The sequence below is a fragment of the Dendrobates tinctorius genome, unplaced genomic scaffold, assembly GCF_039654945.1.
Source record: "Dendrobates tinctorius isolate UK_male_01 unplaced genomic scaffold, ASM3965494v1 ptg000250l, whole genome shotgun sequence".
Taxonomy (NCBI): domain Eukaryota; kingdom Metazoa; phylum Chordata; class Amphibia; order Anura; family Dendrobatidae; genus Dendrobates; species Dendrobates tinctorius.
In genome coordinates this window covers 24,551,931-24,574,572 of record NW_027361917.1, presented here as the reverse complement: position 1 = coordinate 24,574,572, position 22,642 = coordinate 24,551,931, and the positions used below count along the sequence as shown (strand labels likewise).

The 22,642-nt window shown below is 43.2% G+C and overlaps 1 protein-coding gene across 2 annotated transcripts in view; it reads right to left on the bottom strand.

Moving 5' to 3' along the window:
• Nucleotides 1–22,642, bottom strand: part of FEZ2 (fasciculation and elongation protein zeta 2) — a 96,806-nt gene that overhangs the window by 24,440 nt on the left and 49,724 nt on the right. For both annotated transcript variants that reach the window (XM_073557525.1, XM_073557526.1), the window contains exon 3: nucleotides 2,257–2,373. In XM_073557525.1, coding sequence (XP_073413626.1) covers nucleotides 2,257–2,373 — 117 coding nt within the window. The remainder of the gene's footprint in view (nucleotides 1–2,256; nucleotides 2,374–22,642) is intronic.

Here is a 22,642-nt window from a genome sequence, read left to right as displayed (position 1 = left end):
GGTCTATCTTTGTCTCATCAGAGCAGAGAATCTTATTTCTCATAGTCTTGGAGTCACTTCAGGTGTTTTTAAGCCAACTATGCGGGCTTTCATATGTGCGGCACAGAGAGGTTTCCGTCGGGCCACTCTGCCATAAAGGCCTGACTGGTGGAGGGCTACAGTGATAGTTGACTTTGTGGAACTTTCTCCCATCTCCCTACTGCATCTCTGGAGCTCAGCCACAGTGATCTTGGGGTTCTTCTTTACCTCTTTCACCAAGGCTCTTCTCCCATGATTGATCAGTTTGGCTTGACGGCCAGGTCTAGGAAGACTTCTGGTGGTCCCAATCTTCTTCCATTTATGGATTATGGAGGCCACTGTGCGCTAGGAACCTTGTGTATTGCAGAAATTCTTTTGTAACCTTGGCCAGATCTGTGCCTTGCGACAATTCTGTCTCTGAGCTTCTTGGCCAGTTCCTTTGACCTCACGATTCGTATCTGGTCTGACATGCACTGTCAGGTCTTCTATAGTCTGACATGCACTGTGAGCTGTGAGATCTTATATAGACAGGTGTGTGCCTTTATAAATCAAGTCCAATCAGTTTAGTTAAAACACAGCTGGACTCCAATGAAGGAGTAGAACCATCTCAAGGAGGATGACAAGGAAACGGACAGCAAGTGACTTAAATATGAGTGTCTGAGAAAACGGTCTGAATATTTATGACCATGTGATAGTTCAGTTTTTCTTTTTTAATAAATTGGCAAAAATTTCTACATTTCTGTTTTCTTTCAGTCAGAGTACATTTTTTTTTTTTCAGTCAGAGTACATTAATGAGAACAAAAATGAACTTTTTTGAATCTACCAAATGGCTGCAATGAAACAAAGAGTGAAAAATTTAATGGGGTCTGAATACTTTAAGTACCCACCGTCCGTCAGAAGCTCTCAATGCAAGTCTATGAGCCAGAACGAGGCTCTCAGACTTCTATTCGGTTGCGACCTCCGGCTCGCCCCATGAAACACTAGAGTGATCCCAACAGGTCATAGGAAACAGACGGGAACAGCGGTGATGACAGATAAAGATGCTGGTAGGCGAGTACCAGGCGACTTAGGGTACCGTTACACATAGCGATATGGATCGCTGGTGCATAGCTAAGTGGTCGCTAGTGAGCTGCCACACAGGCAGATCTCACCAGCGACATCGCAGGGGTCGGGGGTCGCTACTTACCTGTCAGACGCGGCGATCCTGACGTCCTCCCGCCCGCGTCCACGCGTCGCTCGTCGTCACAGCAGGAAGCGCCGCAGGAAGCTGACGACGAGAAATGGTCCAGGACCTTCTCGCGCGACCAGCGATAACCAGCGGGGGAGCCGGTCGGAGGTAAGTATCACATGTAGCGATATCGCTAGCATTATCGCTGCTACGTCACAAAATCGGTGACTTTACAGCGATATTGCTAGCGATATCGCAGTGTGTAACGGGGGCTTTAGATATGAAGCACCACTCCAGCGGTAAAATAAAATAAAAAATGCTTTAACAAGGAAAATCAAAGATTGGAACGGTTAATATATTGGCCATATAATATATATATATATATATATATATATATATATATATATATATATATATATATATATATAGGCCCTATATGGAGAGGTTTCTTAACGATATATCAAACAAGGTGTGTCGCACTAGGCCATGTTCACACTCCATGGAGCTGAAGAACATTTCACAAGAGGATGCCGATAAAAGGTGCCGTGAATTAGCACAAAGCCCAGCTCCATTGCTGCTCATTGGGCTAATCCTTCGCTTTGTCATGCCGAATGCAAAGAAACAATCAGCATGCTTGTCCAAAGAACCTCATTCACATGCAGCGAATGTATGGGAATTTTAGGCATGGAATCTGGCACCACATTAATACACTGAAACAAATATTGTAATGTCCATTTCCTCTGCAGGAGGCACACCAAAAATCAGCTTACGACTTGGTCATTAGCATAAATCAGACATTTCAGGTTGCACAACCCTCCACGGGTCAGTGATTACACGCCGGGTAAGAACCTAAAGCGATCGATTGTTAGGTGGAATGAATGTAATAAGAAGGTTGTACACCACTATGGACAAACTCTATTATTCTAAAAAGAGCTACTGTCCCTCTACAAGACCCATTTGTTTGAGGGTTATACTTTTTTGGATGTCTAAAAGAAACCTGATCGAGAAGTAATGTAAGTGTGAACAAAGGGTTATTCGATAAAGCCAGGTAATAGGAGATCTTTATTTACCTGCTCGGCGGTGAAGAGCGGCTCATCGTTTATGCAGGACACGATTATTGAATGCATGTCTAGCTGTTCCCTTAGCTCCTCATCATCAGACAGGTCAAGGTTTAAGTTATTGTCCACCTGGAATAAGAAAATACTTGGTTACAATCAGTAATTAACTTCTCCATCCATTCTTGGTCAAATAGCCCTTACACAGCCTGGAGGTGTGTTTGGGGTCATTGTCCTGTTGAAAAATAAATGATGGTCCAACTAACCGCAAACCGGATGGAATAGCATGCCACTGCAAGATGCTGTGGTAGCCATGCTGGTTAAGTATGCCTTCAATTTTGAATAAATCCCCAACAGTGTCACCAGCAAAGCACCCCACACCATCACACCTCCTCCTCCATGCTTCACGGTGGGAACCAGGCATGTAGAGTCCTTCCGTTCACCTTTTCTACGTCGCACATAGACACGGTGGTTGCAACTAAAGATCTCAAATTTGGACTCATTAGACCCAAGTACAGATTTCCACTGCTCTAATGTCCATTCCTTGTGTTCTTTAGCCCAAACAAGTCTCTTCTGCTTGTTGCCTGTCCTTAGCAGTGGTTTACTAGCAGCTATATTACCATGAAGGCCTGCTGCACAAAGTCTCCTCTTAACAGTTGTTGTAGAGATGTGTCTGCTGCTAGAACTCTGTGTGGCATTGACTTGGTCTCTAATCTGAGCTGCTGTTAACCTGCGATTTCTGAGGCTGGTGACTCGGATGAACTTATCCTCCGCAGCAGAGGTGACTCTTGGTCTTCCTTTCCTGGGGCGGTCCTCATGTGAGCCAGTTTCTTTGTAGTGCTTGATGGTTTTTGCCACTGTACTTGGGGACACTTTCAAAGCTTTCCCAAATTTTCGGACTGACTGACCTTCATTTCTTAAAGTAATGATGGCCACTCGTTTTTCTTTACTTAGAATTTGTATTATAGCAATAAAATAGCAGCTAACAGTCTGTTCAGTAGGACTATCAGCTGTATATCCACCAGACGTCTGCACAACACAACTGATGGCCCCAACCTCATTTTTAAGGCAAGAAATCCCACTTATTAAACCTGACAGGGCACACCTATGAAGTGAAAACCATTTCCGGTGACTACCTCTTGAAGCCCATCAAGAGAATGCCAAGAGTGTGCAAAGCCGTAATCAAAGCAAAAGGTGGCTACTTTGAAGAACCTAGAATAAAAGACACAGTATTTTCAGTTGTTTCACACTTTTTTGCTAATTTTATAATTCCACATGTGTTATTTCAGAGTTTTGATGCCTCCAGAGTGAACCTACAATTTTCATGGTCATGAAAATAAAGAAAACTCTTTGAATGAGGTGTGTCTAAACTTTTGGTCTGTACGGGGTGTGTGTGTGTGTGTGTGTGTGTGTGTGTGTGTGTGTGTGTGTGTGTGTGTGTGTGTGTGTGTGTGTGTGTGTGTGTGTGTGTGTGTGTGTGTGTGTGTGTGTATATATATATATATATATATATATATATATATATATATATATATATATATATATATATATATATAGTGTGTGTGTGTATATATATATATATATATATATATATATATTGTGTATATATCTTATCTCTTAAGAAGATGTGGTGATGAATGCAGCCTGTTTATTCCAACTATCAATTGATGTTGATGTGTTACTGAGGACGAGCAATGCCTGTCCTGGGCGTCCTTTTGGGCAGCTATGAGGTGTACCTGACTGGTGCTATAAAAAAAAAAAAAAAAAAAAAAAAAAAAGGAGTGTTAGTCTGTGTGCTATCCGGCTTTCACTCTTTTTGGTACAGATAAGATATGGATAAATGGATAGATAGCAAAAGCAGATTAGAAATCTGCTCTATTGAAAACATTATCTATGAGCTCAAAAACCTTTCAGGTGATACGGTTTTTTAAAAAGCTGATCTGCTTTTGCAGCTGAAAAATGTATCCTCAAAAAACGCAGGAAAAACGCTGTGTGTGAATGTAGCCTTAGATCAGGAATAGAACAGCCATTTATAGGACATTTCATAACTTTCCCAAATTCCTATGAAAAAATATTCAGCACATCCTGCATTGAACTACTGTACCCAATTTATTATATATTTTAGGAGTCGATCCATTTTATACCGACTCCACCAAAATGAGCACCGACTCCCACTCCACAGCCCTTGTTAAAAGTTGACCAGCGATTTCTCATTTTTACAACACCATTTTACTTTTAGGGACCGCATCACATTTGAAGCCACTTTAAGGGGTCTATATGATAGAAAATACCCAAAACTGACACTATTCTAAAAACTGCACCCCTCAAGGTGCTCAAAACCACATTCAAGAAGTTTATTAACCCTTCAGGTGCGTCACAGGAATTTTTTGAATGTTTAAAAAAAAAAAAATGAACATTTTAACTTTTTTTCACAAGAAAATTACTTCAGGTCCAATTTTTTTATTTTACCAAGGGTAACAGGAGAAACTGGACTGCAAAAGTTATTGTGCAATTTGTCCTGAGTATGCTGTTACCTGATATGTGGGGGGAACCACTGTTTTTACGCATGGCAGAGCTCAGAAGGGAAAGAGCGCTGTTTGACTTAACTGCAAAATTGGCTGGAATTCAGATCGGATGCCATGTCACGTTTGGAGAGCCCCTGATGTGGCTAAACAGTGGAAACTCCCCACAAGTGACCCCATTTTGGAAACTAGACCCCCAAGGAACTTATCTAGATATGTGGTGAGCACTTTGAACCCCCAAGGGCTTCACAGAAGTTTATAACGCACAGCCGTACAATTTAAAAATCATATTTTTTCCACAAAAATGATATTTTCACCCCCAATTTTTATTTTCCCAAGGGTAACAGTAAAGTTATTGTGCAATTTGTCCTGAGTACGCCGTTACCCCATATGTGGCGGTAAACGACTATTTGGGCACATGGCAGAGCTCGGAAGAGAGCTCGAGTTTGGCTTGAATTGAGATCGGACGCCATGTCGCGATTGGAAAGCCCCTGATGTGCCAAAACAGTGGAAACCCCCCACAAATGACCCCATTTTGGAAACTAGACCCCCCCCCCAAGGAACTTTTCTAGATGTATTGTGACCCAAGTGCTTTACAGAAGGTTATAACGCCCAGGCGTGAAAATAAAAAAATTATATTAAGGGAAGTAGTGACGTTATGGAATGGTCTGCGGGTGTCATGTTGCCTTTGGAGAGCCCCTGATGTGCCTAAACTGTGGAAACCCCCCACAAGTGACACCATTTTGGAAACTAGACACCCCAAGGAACTTATCTAGATGTGTGGTGAGCACTTTGAACCCCCAAGTGCTTCACAGAAGTTTATAACGTAGAGCCATAAAAATAAAAAATCATTTTTTTCCACAAAAATGATATTTTTGACCCCAATTTTTTATTTTCCCAAGGGTAACAGGAGAAATTGGACCTGAGTAGGTTGATGCCCCATATGTGGGAATAAACCACTGTTTGGGCGCATGGCAGAGCTTGGAAGGGAAGGAGCACCATTTGCCTTTTTCAACGCAGAATTGGCTGGAATTGAGATCAGACGCCATGTTGCGTTTGGAGAGCCAGAATGTGCCGAAACAGTGGAAACCCCCCAATTCTAACGTCAACCCCAACACACCCCTAACCCTAATCTCAGCCCTAACCCTAAAGGATGTGTGCACACGTTGCGGATTCTGCTACGGATCGGCAGCAGTTTCTGCTGCGTTGTACAGTATCTTTATATTCAATGGCAAATGAAAAACGCAGTGCACATGCTGCGGATTTTTCCACGCGGATTTGCTGCAGTTTTAGATCCGCAGCAAGTCACTTCTTTGTGCGGAATCCTCAGCGATTGGACACCTGTTCCATTACCAGGTGTCAAAACACAGGGGAAAACCGCAGGCTAATCCGCACGAAATCCGCAGGTAAAAATGCAGGTCATTTGACCTGCGGATTTACCTGTGGAGTTAGCCAAACCTGCGCAGAAAAATCCGCAGCAGAATCCGCATCGTGTGCGCACAGCCTTACCCTAGCGGGAAAATGGAAATAAATACATTTTTTTTAATTTTATTATTTTTCCCTGGTTTGATCTACTATTTATACTGAGTTTTTATGTTTGGCAGCTGTCATACGCTAAAAGACGCTTTTTATTGTAGAGAAAAGTTTTTTTGCATCACCATATTTTGAGAGCTATAATTTTTCCATATTTTGACCCACCGAGTCATGTGAGGTCTTATTTTTTGCAGGACGAGTTGACGGTTTTATTGGTACCATTTTCGGGCACGTGACTTTTTTTTTTTTTTTTTTTAAATCGCTTTTTATTCCGATTTTTGGGACGCAGAATGAACAAAAACCAGCAATTCATGAATTTTGTTTGGGGGGTGCGTTTACACAGTTCCGCGTGCGGTAAAATTGATAAAGCAGTTTTATTTTTCGGGTCAGTACGATTACAGCGATACCTCATTTATGTCATTTTTTTATGTCTTTTATGCAATGAAAACAATTTTATATAAAAAATAATTATTTTTGCATCGCTTTATTCTGCGAGCTATAACTTTTTAATTTTTTCGCTGATGATGCCGTATGTCATTTGGGACATCGAAACGATGTATTTTTGGGAACTATTCTGCTCCCTCCTTGTGGATATTCTATAGCCTTACATATGGTGACTGGAGCTATTGGGAATGTTTATTTTTGCATTTCTATGGGTTATATCAGTACGTGGGTGACAAGTGAATAAGTGTTGTTTCATCCCTTCATAGGTGTAGTTGGTTTACTATGTTCTTATTCAATAATTATTTTGTGTTATCCTCATTGATATCTACACCCATTGTTTTGAATGCTGTATTGTCTGTATGGGATATAAGCTATCATAAATTGCTTATGTGAAACATTTGTTCTCTTTTTTGGGGGGAGTTATTTAGCTCTATTGTGGGCTAACAGGGTTGGTCTATTGTCATGTTTATGACCTTTTAAATGTTTTTAATTGGTTATGTCTTTTTTGTATCCAATAAAATTATTTGTCTATTCAGGTGAGCCTGGTTTAAGTCTGTAGCTTTTCTCTATTTTTTCTCAGATCAGCGATCTGACAGGCGCTGCTGCAGGCTTCCTCGTGCCTGTTCTCAGCAGGCACTGTGGAAGCCGCCTCCCTGCAGGCCCCCCGCGGCCATATTGGATCCGGGGGCCTGCGGGGAGGAGGACCCTCGGAGCGACGCAGCACATCGCGCTGCACCGGGGGTCGCAGGGAAGCAAGGAGGGAGCCCCCTCCCTGCGTGCTTCTCTCCTATGCCCCCGGTACACTGTGATCATGTTTGATCGCAGTGTGCCAGGGGTTAATGTGCCGGGGGCGGTACGTGACGGCTCCTAACACAGTGCCGGGTGTCAGCTGTGATAATCAGCTGACACCCGGCCGCGATCACTGGCATTCCCCCCCCGGGGGGTGCCGCTGATCGCTATGACGTACTATTCCATCCTTGGGACTTAGGTCCCAGGTCACATGGACGGAATAGTACGTCTAATGTAGGAAAGGGGTTAATAATCTATTTATATAATTGCCTTGTAATGTTTTCATTTCCTGTTCTGTCCAGATGTCACCGTATCCCAGAATTCCAAGCGGAGGAAGTTCACCGACCGCCATATTGGGACACCCATTGATGGGTATCTCGATATGGAAACTGCTGCTGGTACCAATCTATTGTGTAGAACCACCAGCGGAACACTGTCACACCACACACACTCTATACGCACCTCTCACTCACTCACGCAGCCTCTAGCGTGGTACCACCAGCGGAACACTGTCGCACTGTGCCTGCGCAAGTTCTGAGCAGGCCCAGTGAATCATTCGGCTGATCCCGGCAGCAGATGCGCGACGTGTTTACAGGCAGAGGAAACCGGTCACATTAACCCCTTCACTACCAAGGGTGGTTTGCACGTTAACTCCCGGGCCAATTTTTACAATTCTGACCACTGTACCTTTATGAGGTCATAACTCTGGAACGCTTCCATGGATCCCGGTGATTCTGACATTGTTTTCTCGTGACATATTGTACTTCATGTTAGTGGTAAAATTGCATTCAAATAACTTGCGTTTATTTGTGAAAAAAACGGAAATTTGGCGAAAATTTTGAAAATTTCGCAATTTTCCAACTTTGAATTTTTATGCCCTTAAATCACAGCGATACGGCACACAAAAAACTTAATACATAACATTTCCCACATGTTTACTTTACATCAGCACAATTTTGGAACCAAAATTTTTTTTTGTTAGGAAGTTATAAGGGTTAAAAATTGACCAGCGATTTCTCATTTTTTGCAACACCATTTTATTTTTAGGGACCACTTCACATTTGAAGCCACTTTGAGGGGTCTATATGATAGAAAATACCCAAAAGTGACACCATTCTAAAAACTGCACCCCTTAAGGTGCTTAAAACCACATTCAAGAAGTTTATTAACCCTTTAGGTGCGTCACAGGAATTTTTTGAATATTAAAAAAAAATGAACATTTAACTTTTTTTCACAAAAAAAATACTTCAGGTTCAATTTTCTTTATTTTACCAAGGGTAACAGGAGAAATTGGACTGCAAAAGTTATTGTGCAATTTGTCCTGAGTACGCTGATACCTGATATGTGGGGGGGAACCACTGTTTCGGCGCATGGAAGATCTCAGTAGAGAAGGAGCGCCGTTTGACTTTTTCAATGCAAAATTGGCTGGAATTCAGATCGGACGCCATGTCGCGTTTGGAGAGCTCCTGATGTACCTAAACACTGGAAACCCCCCCCAAGTGACCCCATTTTGGAAACTAGACCCCCCAAGGAACTTATCTAGATATGTGGTGAGAACTTTGAACCCACAAGGGCTTCACAGAAGTTTATAACGTACAGCGGTACAATTAAAAAATCATATTTTTTCCACAAAAATGATCTTTTCACCCCCAATTTTTATTTTTCCAAGGGTAACAGGACCCTAAAAGTTATTGTGCAGTTTGTCCTGAGTACGCTGATACCCCATATGTGAGTGTAAATGACTATTTGGGCGCATAGCAGAGCTCGGAAGGGAAGCAGCGCCATTTGACGTTTTTGGCTAGAATTGAGATCGGACACCATGTCGCGATTGGAAAACCCCTGATGTACCGAAACATTGGAAACCCCCCACAAATGACACCATTTTGGAATCTAGACCCCCCAAGGAACTTATCTAGATGTGTGGTGAGCACTTTGAACCCCCCAGTGCTTCACTGAAGTTTATAACGTCCGGGCGAGAAAATAAAAAAATCGTATTTTTTCCACAAACATCATCTTTTAGTCCCCATTTTTTTATCTTCCCAAGGGTAACAGGAGAAATTGGACCCCAAAAGTTGTTGTCCAATTTGTCCTGAGTACGCTGACACCCCATATGTGGGAGAAAACTACTGTATGGGGACACGTCGGGGCTCGGAAGGGAAGTAGTGACGTTTTGGAATGCAGACTTTGATGGATTGGTCTGTGGGTGTCATGTTGCCTTTGGAGAGCCCCTAATGTACCTAAACAGTGGAAAACCCCCACAAATGATCCCATTTTGGAAACTAGACCCCCTGAGGAACTTATCTAGATGTGTGGTGAGCACTTTGAACCCCCAAGGGCTTCACAGAAGTTTATAATGCCCAGGCATGAAAATAAAAAAATCGTATTTTTTCCACAAACATGATCAATTAGTCCCCAATTTTTTTATTTTCCCAAGGGTAACAGGAGAAATTGGACCCCAAAAGTTGTTTTGTAATTTGTCCTGAGTAGGCTGATACCCTACATGTGGGGGTAAAACACTGTTTGGGCGCATGGCAGAGCTTGGAAGGGAAGGAGCACCATTTGACTTTTTCAACGCAGAATTGGCTGGAATTGAGATCAGACGCCATGTTGCCTTTGGAGAGCACCTGATGTGCCCAAACAGTGGAAACCCCCCAATTATAACTCCAACCCTAACCTCAACACACCCCTAACCCTAGCCCTAACCCTAGCCCTAACCCTAGCGGGAAAATGGAAATACATTTTCTTTTAGTTTTATTATTTTTCCCTAACTAAGGGGGTGATAACGGGGGGTTTGATTTACGATTTATGGCGGTTTTTATGTTTGGCGGCTGTCGCACGCTAAAAGACGCTTTTTATTGTAAAAATAGTTTTTGCATCACCACATTGTGAGCGATAATTTTTCCGTATTTTGACCCACCGAGTCATGTGAGGTCTTATTTTTTGCGGGACGAGTTGACGTTTTTATTGGTACCATTTTCGGGCACGTGACATTTTTTGATCGCTTTTTATTCCGATTTTTGGGACGCAGAATGAACAAAAACCAGCGTTTCATGAATTTCTTTTGGGGGGTGCGTTTACACCGTTCCGCGTGCGGTAAAATTGATAAAGCATTTTTATTCTTCGGGTCAGTACGGTTACAGCGATACCTCATTTAGGTCGTTTTTTTATGTTTTGTCGGCTTTTTGCAATGAAAACAATTTTATATAAAAAATAATTATTTTTGCATCGCTTTATTCTGCGAGCTATAACTTTTTTATTTTTTTGCGGATGATGCTGTATGGCAGCTCGTTTTTTGCGGGATAAGATGACGTTTTCAGCGGTACCATGGATATTTATATGCGTCTTTTTGATCGCGTGTTATTGCACTTTTTGTTCGGTGGTATGATAATAAATCATTATTTTTTGCTTCGTTTTTTATTTTTATTTTTTAAGGGGTTCGCTAAAGGGGTTAACTAATGGGACAGTTTTATAGGGCAGGTCATTACGGACGCGGCGATACCAAATATGTGTACTTTTATTGTTTTTGGTTTTTTTTATTTTGAAAAAATGGATTTATTGGGGAATATTTTTTTTTTTTTTTTTTTTACTAATTTATTTAGCGATTTTTTTTTTTTTTTAATTATTTTTAACACTTCTTTTTTTTTTTTTTTTTACTTTATTACCTTGTACCAGGTGGGACATCACTGTCCTGTGACAGATCGCTGATCTGTCACATCACAGATCACTGTGACAGATCAGCGATCTGTCACAGGCACTGCTGCAGACTTCCTCATGCCTGCGCTTTGCAGGCAGTGAGGAAGTCAGCTACCTGCAGGCCCCCGTCGCCATCTTGGATCCGGGGGCCTGTAGGGAAAGAGCCCCCCGCAGCAGCGCTGCACATTGCGTCCGTGACCGCCCCTGACACATTGTGCCGGGTGTCAGCTATGATAATTAGCTGACACCTGGCCGCGATCAGTGGCGCTCACCACGTGGGCGCCGCTGATCGCTGGGACGTAATATTCCGTCCATGGTAGTTAGGTCCAGGGTCACATGGACGGAATATTACGTCCTTTGTAGGTAAGGGGTTAAAGGGATTTTCCCACAAACTAAAGTTCATTTTAAAAATTGTCTGTGTCTGACCATGTACGGAGCATACCACATCTCCTGGGCAGGGGATGAAGCAAATGACAATACTGACATTACAGCAGGGGATCACAGAGGATTCATATTGTGAGGCAAAATATTTCACTGACTGCTTTTAACCCCTTCATGACCAAGCCTATTTTGACCTTAATTACCAGGCCATTTTTTGCAATTCTGACCAGTGTCCCTTTATGAGGTAATAACTCAGGAACGCTTCAACGGATCCTAGTGATTCTGAGATTGTTTTTTCGTGACATATTGGGCTTCATGTTAGTGGTAAATTTAGGTTGATAATTTTTGCGTTTATTTGTCAAAAAATCAGAAATTTGGTGAAAATTTAGAAAATTTTGCAATTTTCAAATTTTGAATTTTTATTCTGTTAAACCAGAGAGTTATGTGACACAAAATAGTTACTAAATAACATTTCCCACATGTCTACTTTACATCAGCACAATTTTGGAAACAAAATATTTTTAAGTTATAAGGGTTAAAAGTTGACCAGCGATTTCTCAATTTTACAATAAAATGTACAAAACCATTTTTTTTTAGGGACCACCTCACATTTGAAGTCACTTTGAGGGGTCTATATGGCAGAAAATACCCAAAAGTTACACCATTCTAAAAACTGCACCCCTCAAGCTACTCAAAACTACATTCAAGAAGATTATTAACCCTTCAGGTGTTTCACAGGAGCTAAAGCAATGTGGAAAGAAAAAATGGACATTTTAATTTTTCCAACAAAAATTTTCTTTTAGCATCAATTTTTTCATTTTCACATGGGAAACAGGATAAAATAGATCCTAAAATTTGTTGGGCAATTTCTCCTGAGTACAACGATACCTCATATGTGGTCATAAACCACTGTTTGGGCGCACGGCAGGGCTCAGAAGGGAAGGAGCGCCATTTGACTTTTTGAATGGAAAATATGCTGGAATATTTAGCGGTTGCCATGTCGTGTTTGGAGAGCCCTGTGTGCCTAAACATTGGAGCTCCTCCACAAGTGACCCCATTTTGGAAACTAGACCCCCCAAGGAACTTATCTAGATGCATAGTGAGCACTTTGAACCCCCAGCTACTTCACAAATTGATCTGTAAAAAAAAAAAAAAAAAATACTTTTTTTTCACAAAAATTTTCTTTTAGCCTCAGTTTTTTCATTTTCACATGGGCAACAGGATAAAATGGATCCTAAAATTTGTTGAGCAATTTCTCCTGAGTGCACAGATACCTCATATGTGGTCATAAACCACTGTTTGGGTGCACGGCATGGCCCGGAAGGCAAGGAGCACCATTTGACTTTTTGAATGGAAAATTAGCTCCAATCGTTATCGGACACCATGTCGCATTTGGAGAGCCCCTGTGCACCTAAACATTGGAGCTCCCCCACAAGTGACCCCATTTTGGAAACTAGACCCCCTAAGGAACTTATCTAGACGTGTAGGGAGCACTTTGAACCCCCAAGTGCTTCACAAAAGTTTATAACACAGAGCAGTGAAAATAAAAAATAATTTTTTTTCCTCAAAAATGATTTTTAGCACACTATTTTTAATTTTCACAAGGCTAACAGGAGAAATTGGAACACAAATCTTGTTGTCCAGTTTGTCCTGAGTACGCTGGTACCCCATATGTGGGGGGGAACCACTGTTTGGGCACACGGCAGGGCTCAGAAGGGAAGGAGCGCCATTTGACTTTTTGAAATGCAAATTACTTCCAATCGTTAGCGGACACCATGTTGTGTTTGGAGAGCCCCTGTGTGCCTAAACATTGGAGCTCCCCCACAAATGACCCCATTTTGGAAACTAGACCCCCTAAGGAACTTATCTAGATGTGTAGTGAGCACCTTGAACCCTCAAGTGCTTCACAAAAGTTTATGACGCAGAGCCGTGAAAATAAAAAAAAAATTTTTTCCCTCAAATTATTTTTTAGTGCGCAATTTTTTATTTTCACAAGGGTACCAGGATAAATTAGACCCCAAAATTTGTTGTCCAGTTTGTCCTGAGTACGCTGGTACCCCATATGTGGGGGATGACCACTGTTTGGGTACACGTCGGGGCTCGGAAGGGAAGTAGTGACATTATGAAATGCTGACTTTGATGGAATGGTCTGCGGGCATCATGTTACATTTGCAGAACCCCTGATGTACCTAAACTGTGGAACCCCCCCACAAGTGACCCCATTTTGGAAACTAGACCCCCTAAGGAACTTATCTAGATGTGTGGTGAGCACCTTGAACCCCCAAGTGCTTCACAGAAGTTTATAACGCAGAGACGTGAAAATAAAAAATATTTTTTTTTCCTAAAAAAAAAAAAATGATTTTTAGCCAGCAAATTTTTTTTTTCACAAGGGTAGCAGGATAAATTGGACCCCAAAAGTTGTTGTACAATTTGTCCTGAGTACGCTGGTGCCCCATATATGGGGGGGAACTATTGTTTGGGCACACGTAAGGGCTCGGAATGGAAGTAGTGGCGTTTTGAAATGCAGACTTTGATGGAATGGTCTGCGGTCGTCATTACGTTTGCAGAGCCCCTGATGTGCCTAAACAATAGAAACCCCCCACAAGTGACCCCATTTTGGAAACTAGACCTCCCAAGTAACTTATCTAGATGCCTGGTGAGCACTTTGGATCCCCAAGTGCTTCACAGAAGTTTATAACGCAGAGACGTGAAAATTGAAAAAAAAATAATTTTTCCACAAAAATATTTTTTTAGCCCCCAATTTTTTATTTTCCCAAGGGTACCAGGAGAAATTAGACCCCCAAAGTTGTTGTGCAATTTTTCCTGAGTACGCTGATACCCCATATGTTGGGGTAAACCACTGTTTGGGCACACGTCGGGGCTTGGAAGGGAGGAAGCACCGTTTAACTTTTTGAACGCAAAATTGGCTGGAATCAATGGTTGCACCATGTCGCGTTTGGTGACCCCCTGATGTGCCTAAACAGTGGAAACCCCTCAATTATAACTCCAGCCCTAACCCCAACACACCCCTAACCACAGCCCTAACCCCAACACATCCCTAACCCTAATTCCAACCCTAACCATAACCCTAACCACAAGCCTAACCCTAATTCCAACCCTAACCCTCTTTCCAACCCTAACCCTCTTTCCAACCCTAACCCTCTTTCCAACCCTAACCCTCTTTCCAACCCTAACCCTCTTTCCAACCCTAACCCTCTTTCCAACCCTAACCCTCTTTCCAACCCTAACCCTCTTTCCAACCCTAACCCTCTTTTCAACCCTAACCCTCTTTTCAACCCTAACCCTCTTTTTAACCCTAACCCTAACCCTCTTTTTAACCCTAACCCTCTTTTCAACCCTAACCCTAATGGAAAAATAAAAATAAAAATATTTTCTTTATTTTATTAGTTCTGCCTACCTATAGGGGTGATAATCGGGGGGTTTATTTACTTTTTCTTTCATTTTGATCACTGTGAGAGTGATCAAAATGAAAGAATGGAATCTGCAGCCGGCAGATTCGGGCGGACGCACTGCGCATGCGCCCGCCATTTTCAAAGATGGCGGCGCCCATCATCCGGACCCGAGGGACACCGGGAGGGACGGGGAGACTCAGGAGGTACCGGGGGGGGTGAGGGGGGATCGGAGGCTGGCGGGGAGCAGAGGGAATGGGAGGGGGGCAGATGATGACAGCGGCGGCAGATCGCCGCTGTCATTCAGTTGCGGGGGGGCGATCGCCGGTGGGGGGGGGGGGGGAAATCGGTGTCTCCAGCCATGTCCGATGCTACAGCAGCATCGGACATGGCTGGATTGTAATATTTCATCAATTTTCATTGATGAAATATTACTATCGCTCTGATTGGCTGTTAAAAGTGAAACAGCCAATCAGAGCGATCGTAGCCACGTGGGGGCGAAGCCACGCCCCCTGTGGTGAATTACAAAGCCCCCTGTATCTGCGGGTCGGGTGACCTTTCAGTGACCCCGCTCACCCGACCCGCAGGGGGGCTTTGAAGTCATGACGCCACATAGGCGTCACTGGTCAGATTTGAACCAGGTTTCATGACGCCTATGTGGCGTCATTGGTCGTGAAGGGGTTAAACAATATTTTAACTCACAAAATGTATCCTCTGCGATCTCCTGTTGTAATGTCAGTATAGTCTTTTGCTTCCTCCCCTGCCCAGGAGCTGTGGTATGTTCTGTACATCGTCAAAAACAGGGGTGAGAGAGACAAAGCACGGGGGAGACAGCTCAAATGGGACAGCACATGAGGGGAGAACACAGCACAGGAAGGAGAGAGACAGCAGAGAATGGGGATAGCACATGGGGTAGACAGGTCAAAGAAGAGAGCACAGACGGGAGAAGTCAGCACATGGGGAGAGTGGATAAGTGGGTGAGCACATGGGGGGAGATTCTCAACGCTGCAAAGCCTGCACCCATTGTGACATTACCGCCCTCCTGATGCAATAGCATCGGGCCTCCATCTAGTAATAATAATCCCAAACAAAATCGCTCAACTTTACTAGTATCCTGCTGCATATTCATGAGCTCTGTATAACCCCACCCCCAGCTTTGTGTACACTGTACATGAGCAGAAAGCAACCAGTGGTGTGGGCGGGGCTATCCACAGCTCAGTAGTCAGAACTGCTAGATCTGCAGCAGATAAAACAGGGATTTTATCAAAATAACAGCAAGCCGCCCAATACGTGACACATTGCTAGAATTAGGGTCTCTACCCCTGCATTATGCTGCTTTCAGATGAGATAGGAAAAAACCCTGTTGACAGATTTCCTTTAAATAGCACCTTCCTTGGGGTCCTTGTGATATTGCATCACTTTAGGAGATGGGAAATGATTATATTACAATCCATGTGAAATACCAGGCAAACTTCAGAATACACGCTGTCAATTGGGGGCCAATTCGCGTCCATCATGCATCAGATCCTTCTACCTGCACTCACTTCATTTTTCAGTTGCCATAATCGTTAAACAGATGTGAATGGAGCCCAATAACGCCTAATATTTATATATGGCATCTATTCTCAGCAGTCACTCCCAATGAGGGGAGCACATGTAAAAAACACCAATCAGTGACTAGACACCATGTACTGTGCTGCCTGTTAACCCTATGTCTACAACTGCATTTACAGCCGCTACTCACAGAATTATATCTCCCAGATTCAGGAGGACGCTTGCGTTCCCTCAACGTTCCTCTCGGAATTTAATTCGCTGCCTTCAGTAGTAATAGAAGGTAACGCTGGCTGCATACAGAACACCTCGGCTCGGGGGAATGGCTTTTCTCGATGTGTATTTTAAACAGGACCATTTGTGAATGTTTCCAGCGACATCTGTATTCGGAGGGGACAGATGACCCATTTACGGTTAGAGTAAGTTTTTTACACTAATCCAGTTTAGCGTCGATAAGAAACGCCCCGAGTGTCTTCTGTGCTTACAACTAATGGGACATGTTCTGAAATGCACAAACTCACACACTATTACCATTTACAATACACTGAACGCATGTCTGCTCCCACACTCAGAACCACAGAACACACGATCCGCTCACAAACTATATCCTGCAGACATGGGGTATGGGAATCAGCAGGTTTCCGGTATTTAATCTGAGAGCAGCATCGCATAGAGAAAGAGCGCAAATTCAGGGATGTAACACTTATTAGGCTGTGAGCTGTAGTGTCAGTGTTTCATCAGCAGATTACCACTGCCTGACTAGGTCTCAAGGGCACGTCAGTCCAGCTAACTTGTGTAACCCCGCCCCCACCACTGATTGGCAGCTTGCTGACATGGCATAGCGAACACAGGAAGCCACCAATCAGTGTTATGGGCGGGGTTATACAGAGCTCAGCATTCTGACTACTGCTACATCTACAGCAGAGAAAACAGGGATTCTACCAAAACTGAATCAAAAAGCCTGGTGAGTGACATCACTGGAATCAGTCTCTCTGCAGCTACATCATGCTGCTCTCAAATTACATTGCAAAAGCCTACTATCAAGGAAATGCCATTATCTCCGGCTTAACCTGTGTTGTCATGTATGTAATGTGACAATGGCAAACACTTGTGTCCGATACAATGCACAAACTATGTGAGCGAGTGGTCAGGGCCAATTGGTACACTGAAGAAATGATTGGGGGGTAACTGGGGAGCATTTTCAGCAGTCTGAGGCACTGCTAGTAAAAGTGATGATTTTGGCTGGTGGTCTTGTGTTCACTTTGCACTAAACTGGTGACAAGGCTAGGTCAGAATGGGGTTAGGATCCCCACCTCTGATTACATCCAGAGAGCATATAAGCCAGGACTTTAATGCTGGCCTGAGGACAGACACAAAGACAAGCAGAAGAAACTGTGCCATAGTGATAACCAACTGTGCCATAACTGACCAGCATGTGGACAATTGTTTAAAACTTTTCTGGTGTGCACTCGAACTCCCGTTGTTGACCGATGTTTTCATGCAGGCTGATGAGGTAAATTGCAGTGGCAAGAAATGGGATCTGGTGCCGGTATTTTTTCTCGTCTTGCAATCTATATAGGCTAGACACTGCTGCAAAGAGGTGACTGTGAGAGGTATTGGACCTCTGTTGCTGTTGTCCTAATTTCGTTAAAGGGGTAGTCCACTACTAGGACAACCCCTTTTTGATCAAAATGTTTGCCCCCCCCCCCATAAAATAATAAAGCCTGTACTAGCTTCCTGTGCCGGCGCCGTTCCCGCGGTGGCAGCACCCACTCTCCTCAGGGCTCTCGGGCAGTGTTGTGATACGTGACACCAGCGCCCAATCAGAACTGGCGCCACTGTCCTCGCCTTCTGGCAAATCAAACATGAAGAGGAAGTCTGGACTGCTGCTGATCAGTGACTTCCTCTTCCTGCTCAATTCATCAGGAGGAAGGGACAGTGACGCTAATTGGGCCATTATGTCTCCAAGTTACAGCTGGCCGAAGGGCCGAAATTGTGGCCTTCGGGCGGGTCCATGGTCACGCCCGCCGTCCATACCTTCCTCGGGATGCAGACAGCTGTGAATACATCAGTGGAGGATTGGGCCGCCGTCTCAGTCTTTCACCAGAGTGTAAGACAGTAGACGCTATGACGTCATTATGTGGTGTCTGCTGTATACAGTGTATGTGCTTCGGAGACCAGTGTGCCAGAAGAATGAGAAAGAGGTGAGTGAAATGCGTTGAGAACAATAAAACATGAGAATGATCAATATTAAATATCCCATGGAAATCTGCATTTGGAATAATACCCAAAATCAAAGTGGAAAATCAAATCATGGGCTGATCCAACTTCATTGGAAATGCCTCAAGGAAATGATGCTCAATAGTGTGTGTGGCCTCCGCGTGCCTGTAGGACCTCCCTACAACACCTCGACATGCTCATGATGAGGCGGCGGATGTTCTCCTGAGGGTCTCCTCCCTGACCTGGATTAAAGCATCAGTCAACTCCTGGTCAGTCTGTGGTGCAACGTAGTGTTGGCGAAAGGAACGAGACATGATGTCGCAGATGTGATCGATTACATTCAGGGCTGTGCAGCCCTCCAAAGAAATGCATCCCCATACCATTACTGACCCACTATCAAACTGGTCATGCTGGTAGATGTTGCAGGTAGCAGAACGTACTCCATAGTATCTCTAGACTGTCACATCTGCTCAGTGACCTGTTCTCATCTGTGAAGAGCACAGGGTGAGAAATTGCCCGTGTATGTCAAGCAATCCCCCCATGTTTTGTGACTAACAGCTGCGGGGAATCGAACATGTCACTCGAGCACAAGCGATACTCGGTGCATACCAGAGCATCCTTGGCAAACTCAAGTAGCGAGAATTTGCGCTCATCACTACTGACAGCTCCTTTGCTTGGGGGTTACACAGCAAAATATCTGTCAGTCCAGAACGAGAAGGCAGCAAGGCAGGGTGAGTATAATAAAACTTAACGTTCTTCTCTTTCAGGTTGGAATTGGGGCTTATCTACAGCATTATAGAATGCTGTAGCTAAGCCCTGAAAGGCAGTGGCCGCATCTTATAGCGGCCAAAACAGGTGACAGGTTCCCTTTAACTACAACCTATAACAGAACATTCACATGGGGGTAGATTTGAAGACATTTTTGTGACCGTCACATTTATCAAGACAGGACTTAGAAGAAATAACCCACTCACATGAAAGAACCAGCTTTAACCCCTTCACCCCCAAGGGTGGTTTGCACGTTCATGACCGGGCCAATTTTTACAATTCTGACCACTGTACCTTTATGAGGTCATAACTCTGGAACGCTTCCATGGATCCCGGTGATTCTGACAATATTTTCTCGTGACATATTGTACTTCATGTTAGTGGTAAAATTTCATTCAAATAACTTGCGTTTATTTGTGAGAAAAACGGAAATTTGGCGAAAATTTTGCAATTTTCCAACTTTGAATTTTTATGCCCTTAAATCACAGAGATACGGCACACAACTTGATAACTAACATTTCCCACATGTTTACTTTACATCAGCACAATTTTGGAACCAAAATTTTTTTTTGTTAAGAAGTTATAAGGGTTAAAAGTTGACCAGCGATTTCTCATTTTTACAACACCATTTTATTTTTAGGACCACATCACATTTGAAGCCACTTTGAGGGGTCTATATGATAGAAAATACCCAAAAGTGACACCATTCTAAAAACTGCACCCCTTAAAGTGCTCAAAACCACATTCAAGAAGTTTATTAACCCTTTAGGTGCGTCACAGGAATTTTTTTGAATATTTAAAAAAAAAATGAACATCTAACTTTTTTTCATAAAAAAAATACTTCAGGTTCAATTTTTTTTATTATACCAAGGGTAACAGGAGAAATTGGACTGCAAAAGTTATTGTGCAATTTGTCCTGAGTACGCAGATACCTGATATGTGGGGGGGAACCACTGTTTCGGTGCATGGCAGAGCTCAGAATGGAAGGAGCGCCGTTTGACTTTTTCAATGCAAAATTGGCTGGAATTCAGATTGGACGCCATGTCACGTTTGGAGAGTCCCTGATGTACCTAAACAGTGGAAACCCCCTACAAGTGACCCCATTTTGGAAACTAGACCCCCCAAGGAACTTATCTAGATATGTGGTGAGAATTTTGAACCCACAAGGGCTTTACAGAAGTTTATAACGTACAGCGGTACAATTAAAAAATCATATTTTTTCCACAAAAATGATCTTTTCACCCCAATTTTTATTTTCCCAAGGGTAACAGGACCCTAAAAGATATTGTGCAATTTGTCCTGAGTACGCTGATACCCCACATGTGGGGGTAAACCACTATTTGGGCGCATGGCTGTGCTCGGAAGGGAAGCAGCGCCATTTGACGTTTTTGGCTGGAATTGAGATCGGACACCATGTCGCGTTTGGAAAACTCCTGATGTACCAAAACAGTGGAAACCCCCCACAAATGACACCATTTTGGAAACTAGACCCCCTAAGGAACTTATCTAGATGTGTGGTGAGCACTTTGACCCCCCAGTGCTTCACAGAAGTTTATAATGCCCGGGCGTGAAAATAAAAAAATTTGTATTTTTTCCACAAACATGATCTTTTAGTCACCATTTTTTTATTTTCCCAAGGGTACCAGGAGAAATTGGACCCCAAAAGTTGTTGTCCAATTTGTCCTGAGTATGCTGATACCCCATATGTGGGAGAAAACTACTGTATGGGCACACGTCGGGGCTCGGAAGGGAAGTAGTGATGTTTTGGAATGCAGACTTTGATGGAATGGTCTGCAGGTGTCATGTTGCCTTTGGAGAGCCCCTAATGTACCTAAACAGTGGAAACCCCCCACAAATGACCCCATTTTGAAAACTAGACCCACTAAGGAACTTATCTAGATGTTAGGTGAGCACTTTGAACCCTCAAGGGCTTCACAGAAGTTTATAATGCCAGGGCATGAAAATAAAAAAAATCGTATTTTTTCCAGAAACATGATCAATTAGTCCCCAATTTTTTCATTTTCCCAAGGGTAACAGGAGAAATTGAACCCCCAAAAGTTGTTGTCCAATTTGGCCTGAGTACGCTGACACCCCATATGTGGGAGAAAACTACTGTATGGACACACGTCGGGGCTCTGAAGGGAAGCAGTGACGTTTTGGAATGCAGACTTTGATGGAATGGTCTGCGGGTGTCATGTGCGTTTGGAGAGCCCCTGATGTACCTAAACTATTGAAACTCCCCACAAGTGACCCCATTTTGGACACTAGACCCCCCACGGAACTTATCTAGATGTGTGGTGAGCACTTTGAACCCCCAAGTGCTTCACAGAAGTTTATAACACTCGGACGTGAAAATAAAAAAATCATTTTTTTCCACAAAAATGATATTTTTGCCCCCAATTTTTTATTTTCCTAAGGGTAACAGGAGAAATTGGACCCAAACATTGTTTTGCAATTTGTCCTGAGTAGGCTGATACCCTACATGTGGGGGTAAAACACTGTTTGGGCGCATGGCAGAGCTTGGAAGGGAAGGAGCACCATTTGACTTTTTCAACTCAGAATTGGCTGGAATTGAGATCAGACGCCATGTTGCATTTGGAGAGCCCCTGATGTGCCCAAACAGTGGAAACCCCCCAATTATAACTCCAATCCTAACCCCAACACACCCCTAACCCTAATCTGAGCCCTAACCCTAGCCCTAACCCTAACAGGAAAATGGAGATAAATACTTTTTTTTTAATTTTATTATTTTTCCCTAACTAAGGGGGTGATATCGGGGGGTTTGATTTACTATTTATGGCAGTTTTTATGTTTGGCAGCTGTCGCACGCTAAAAGACGCTTTTTATTGTAAAAATAGTTTTTGCATCACCACATATTGAGAGCTATAATTTTTCCGTATTTTGACCCACCGAGTCATGTGAGGTCTTATTTTTTGCGGGACGAGTTGACGTTTTTATTGGTACCATTTTCGGGCACGTGACATTTTTTGATCGCTTTTTATTCCTATTTTTGGGACGCAGAATGAACCAGGGCTGTGGAGTTGGAGTCGTGGAGTCGGTGCTCATTTTGGTGGAGTCGGAGTCGGAGTT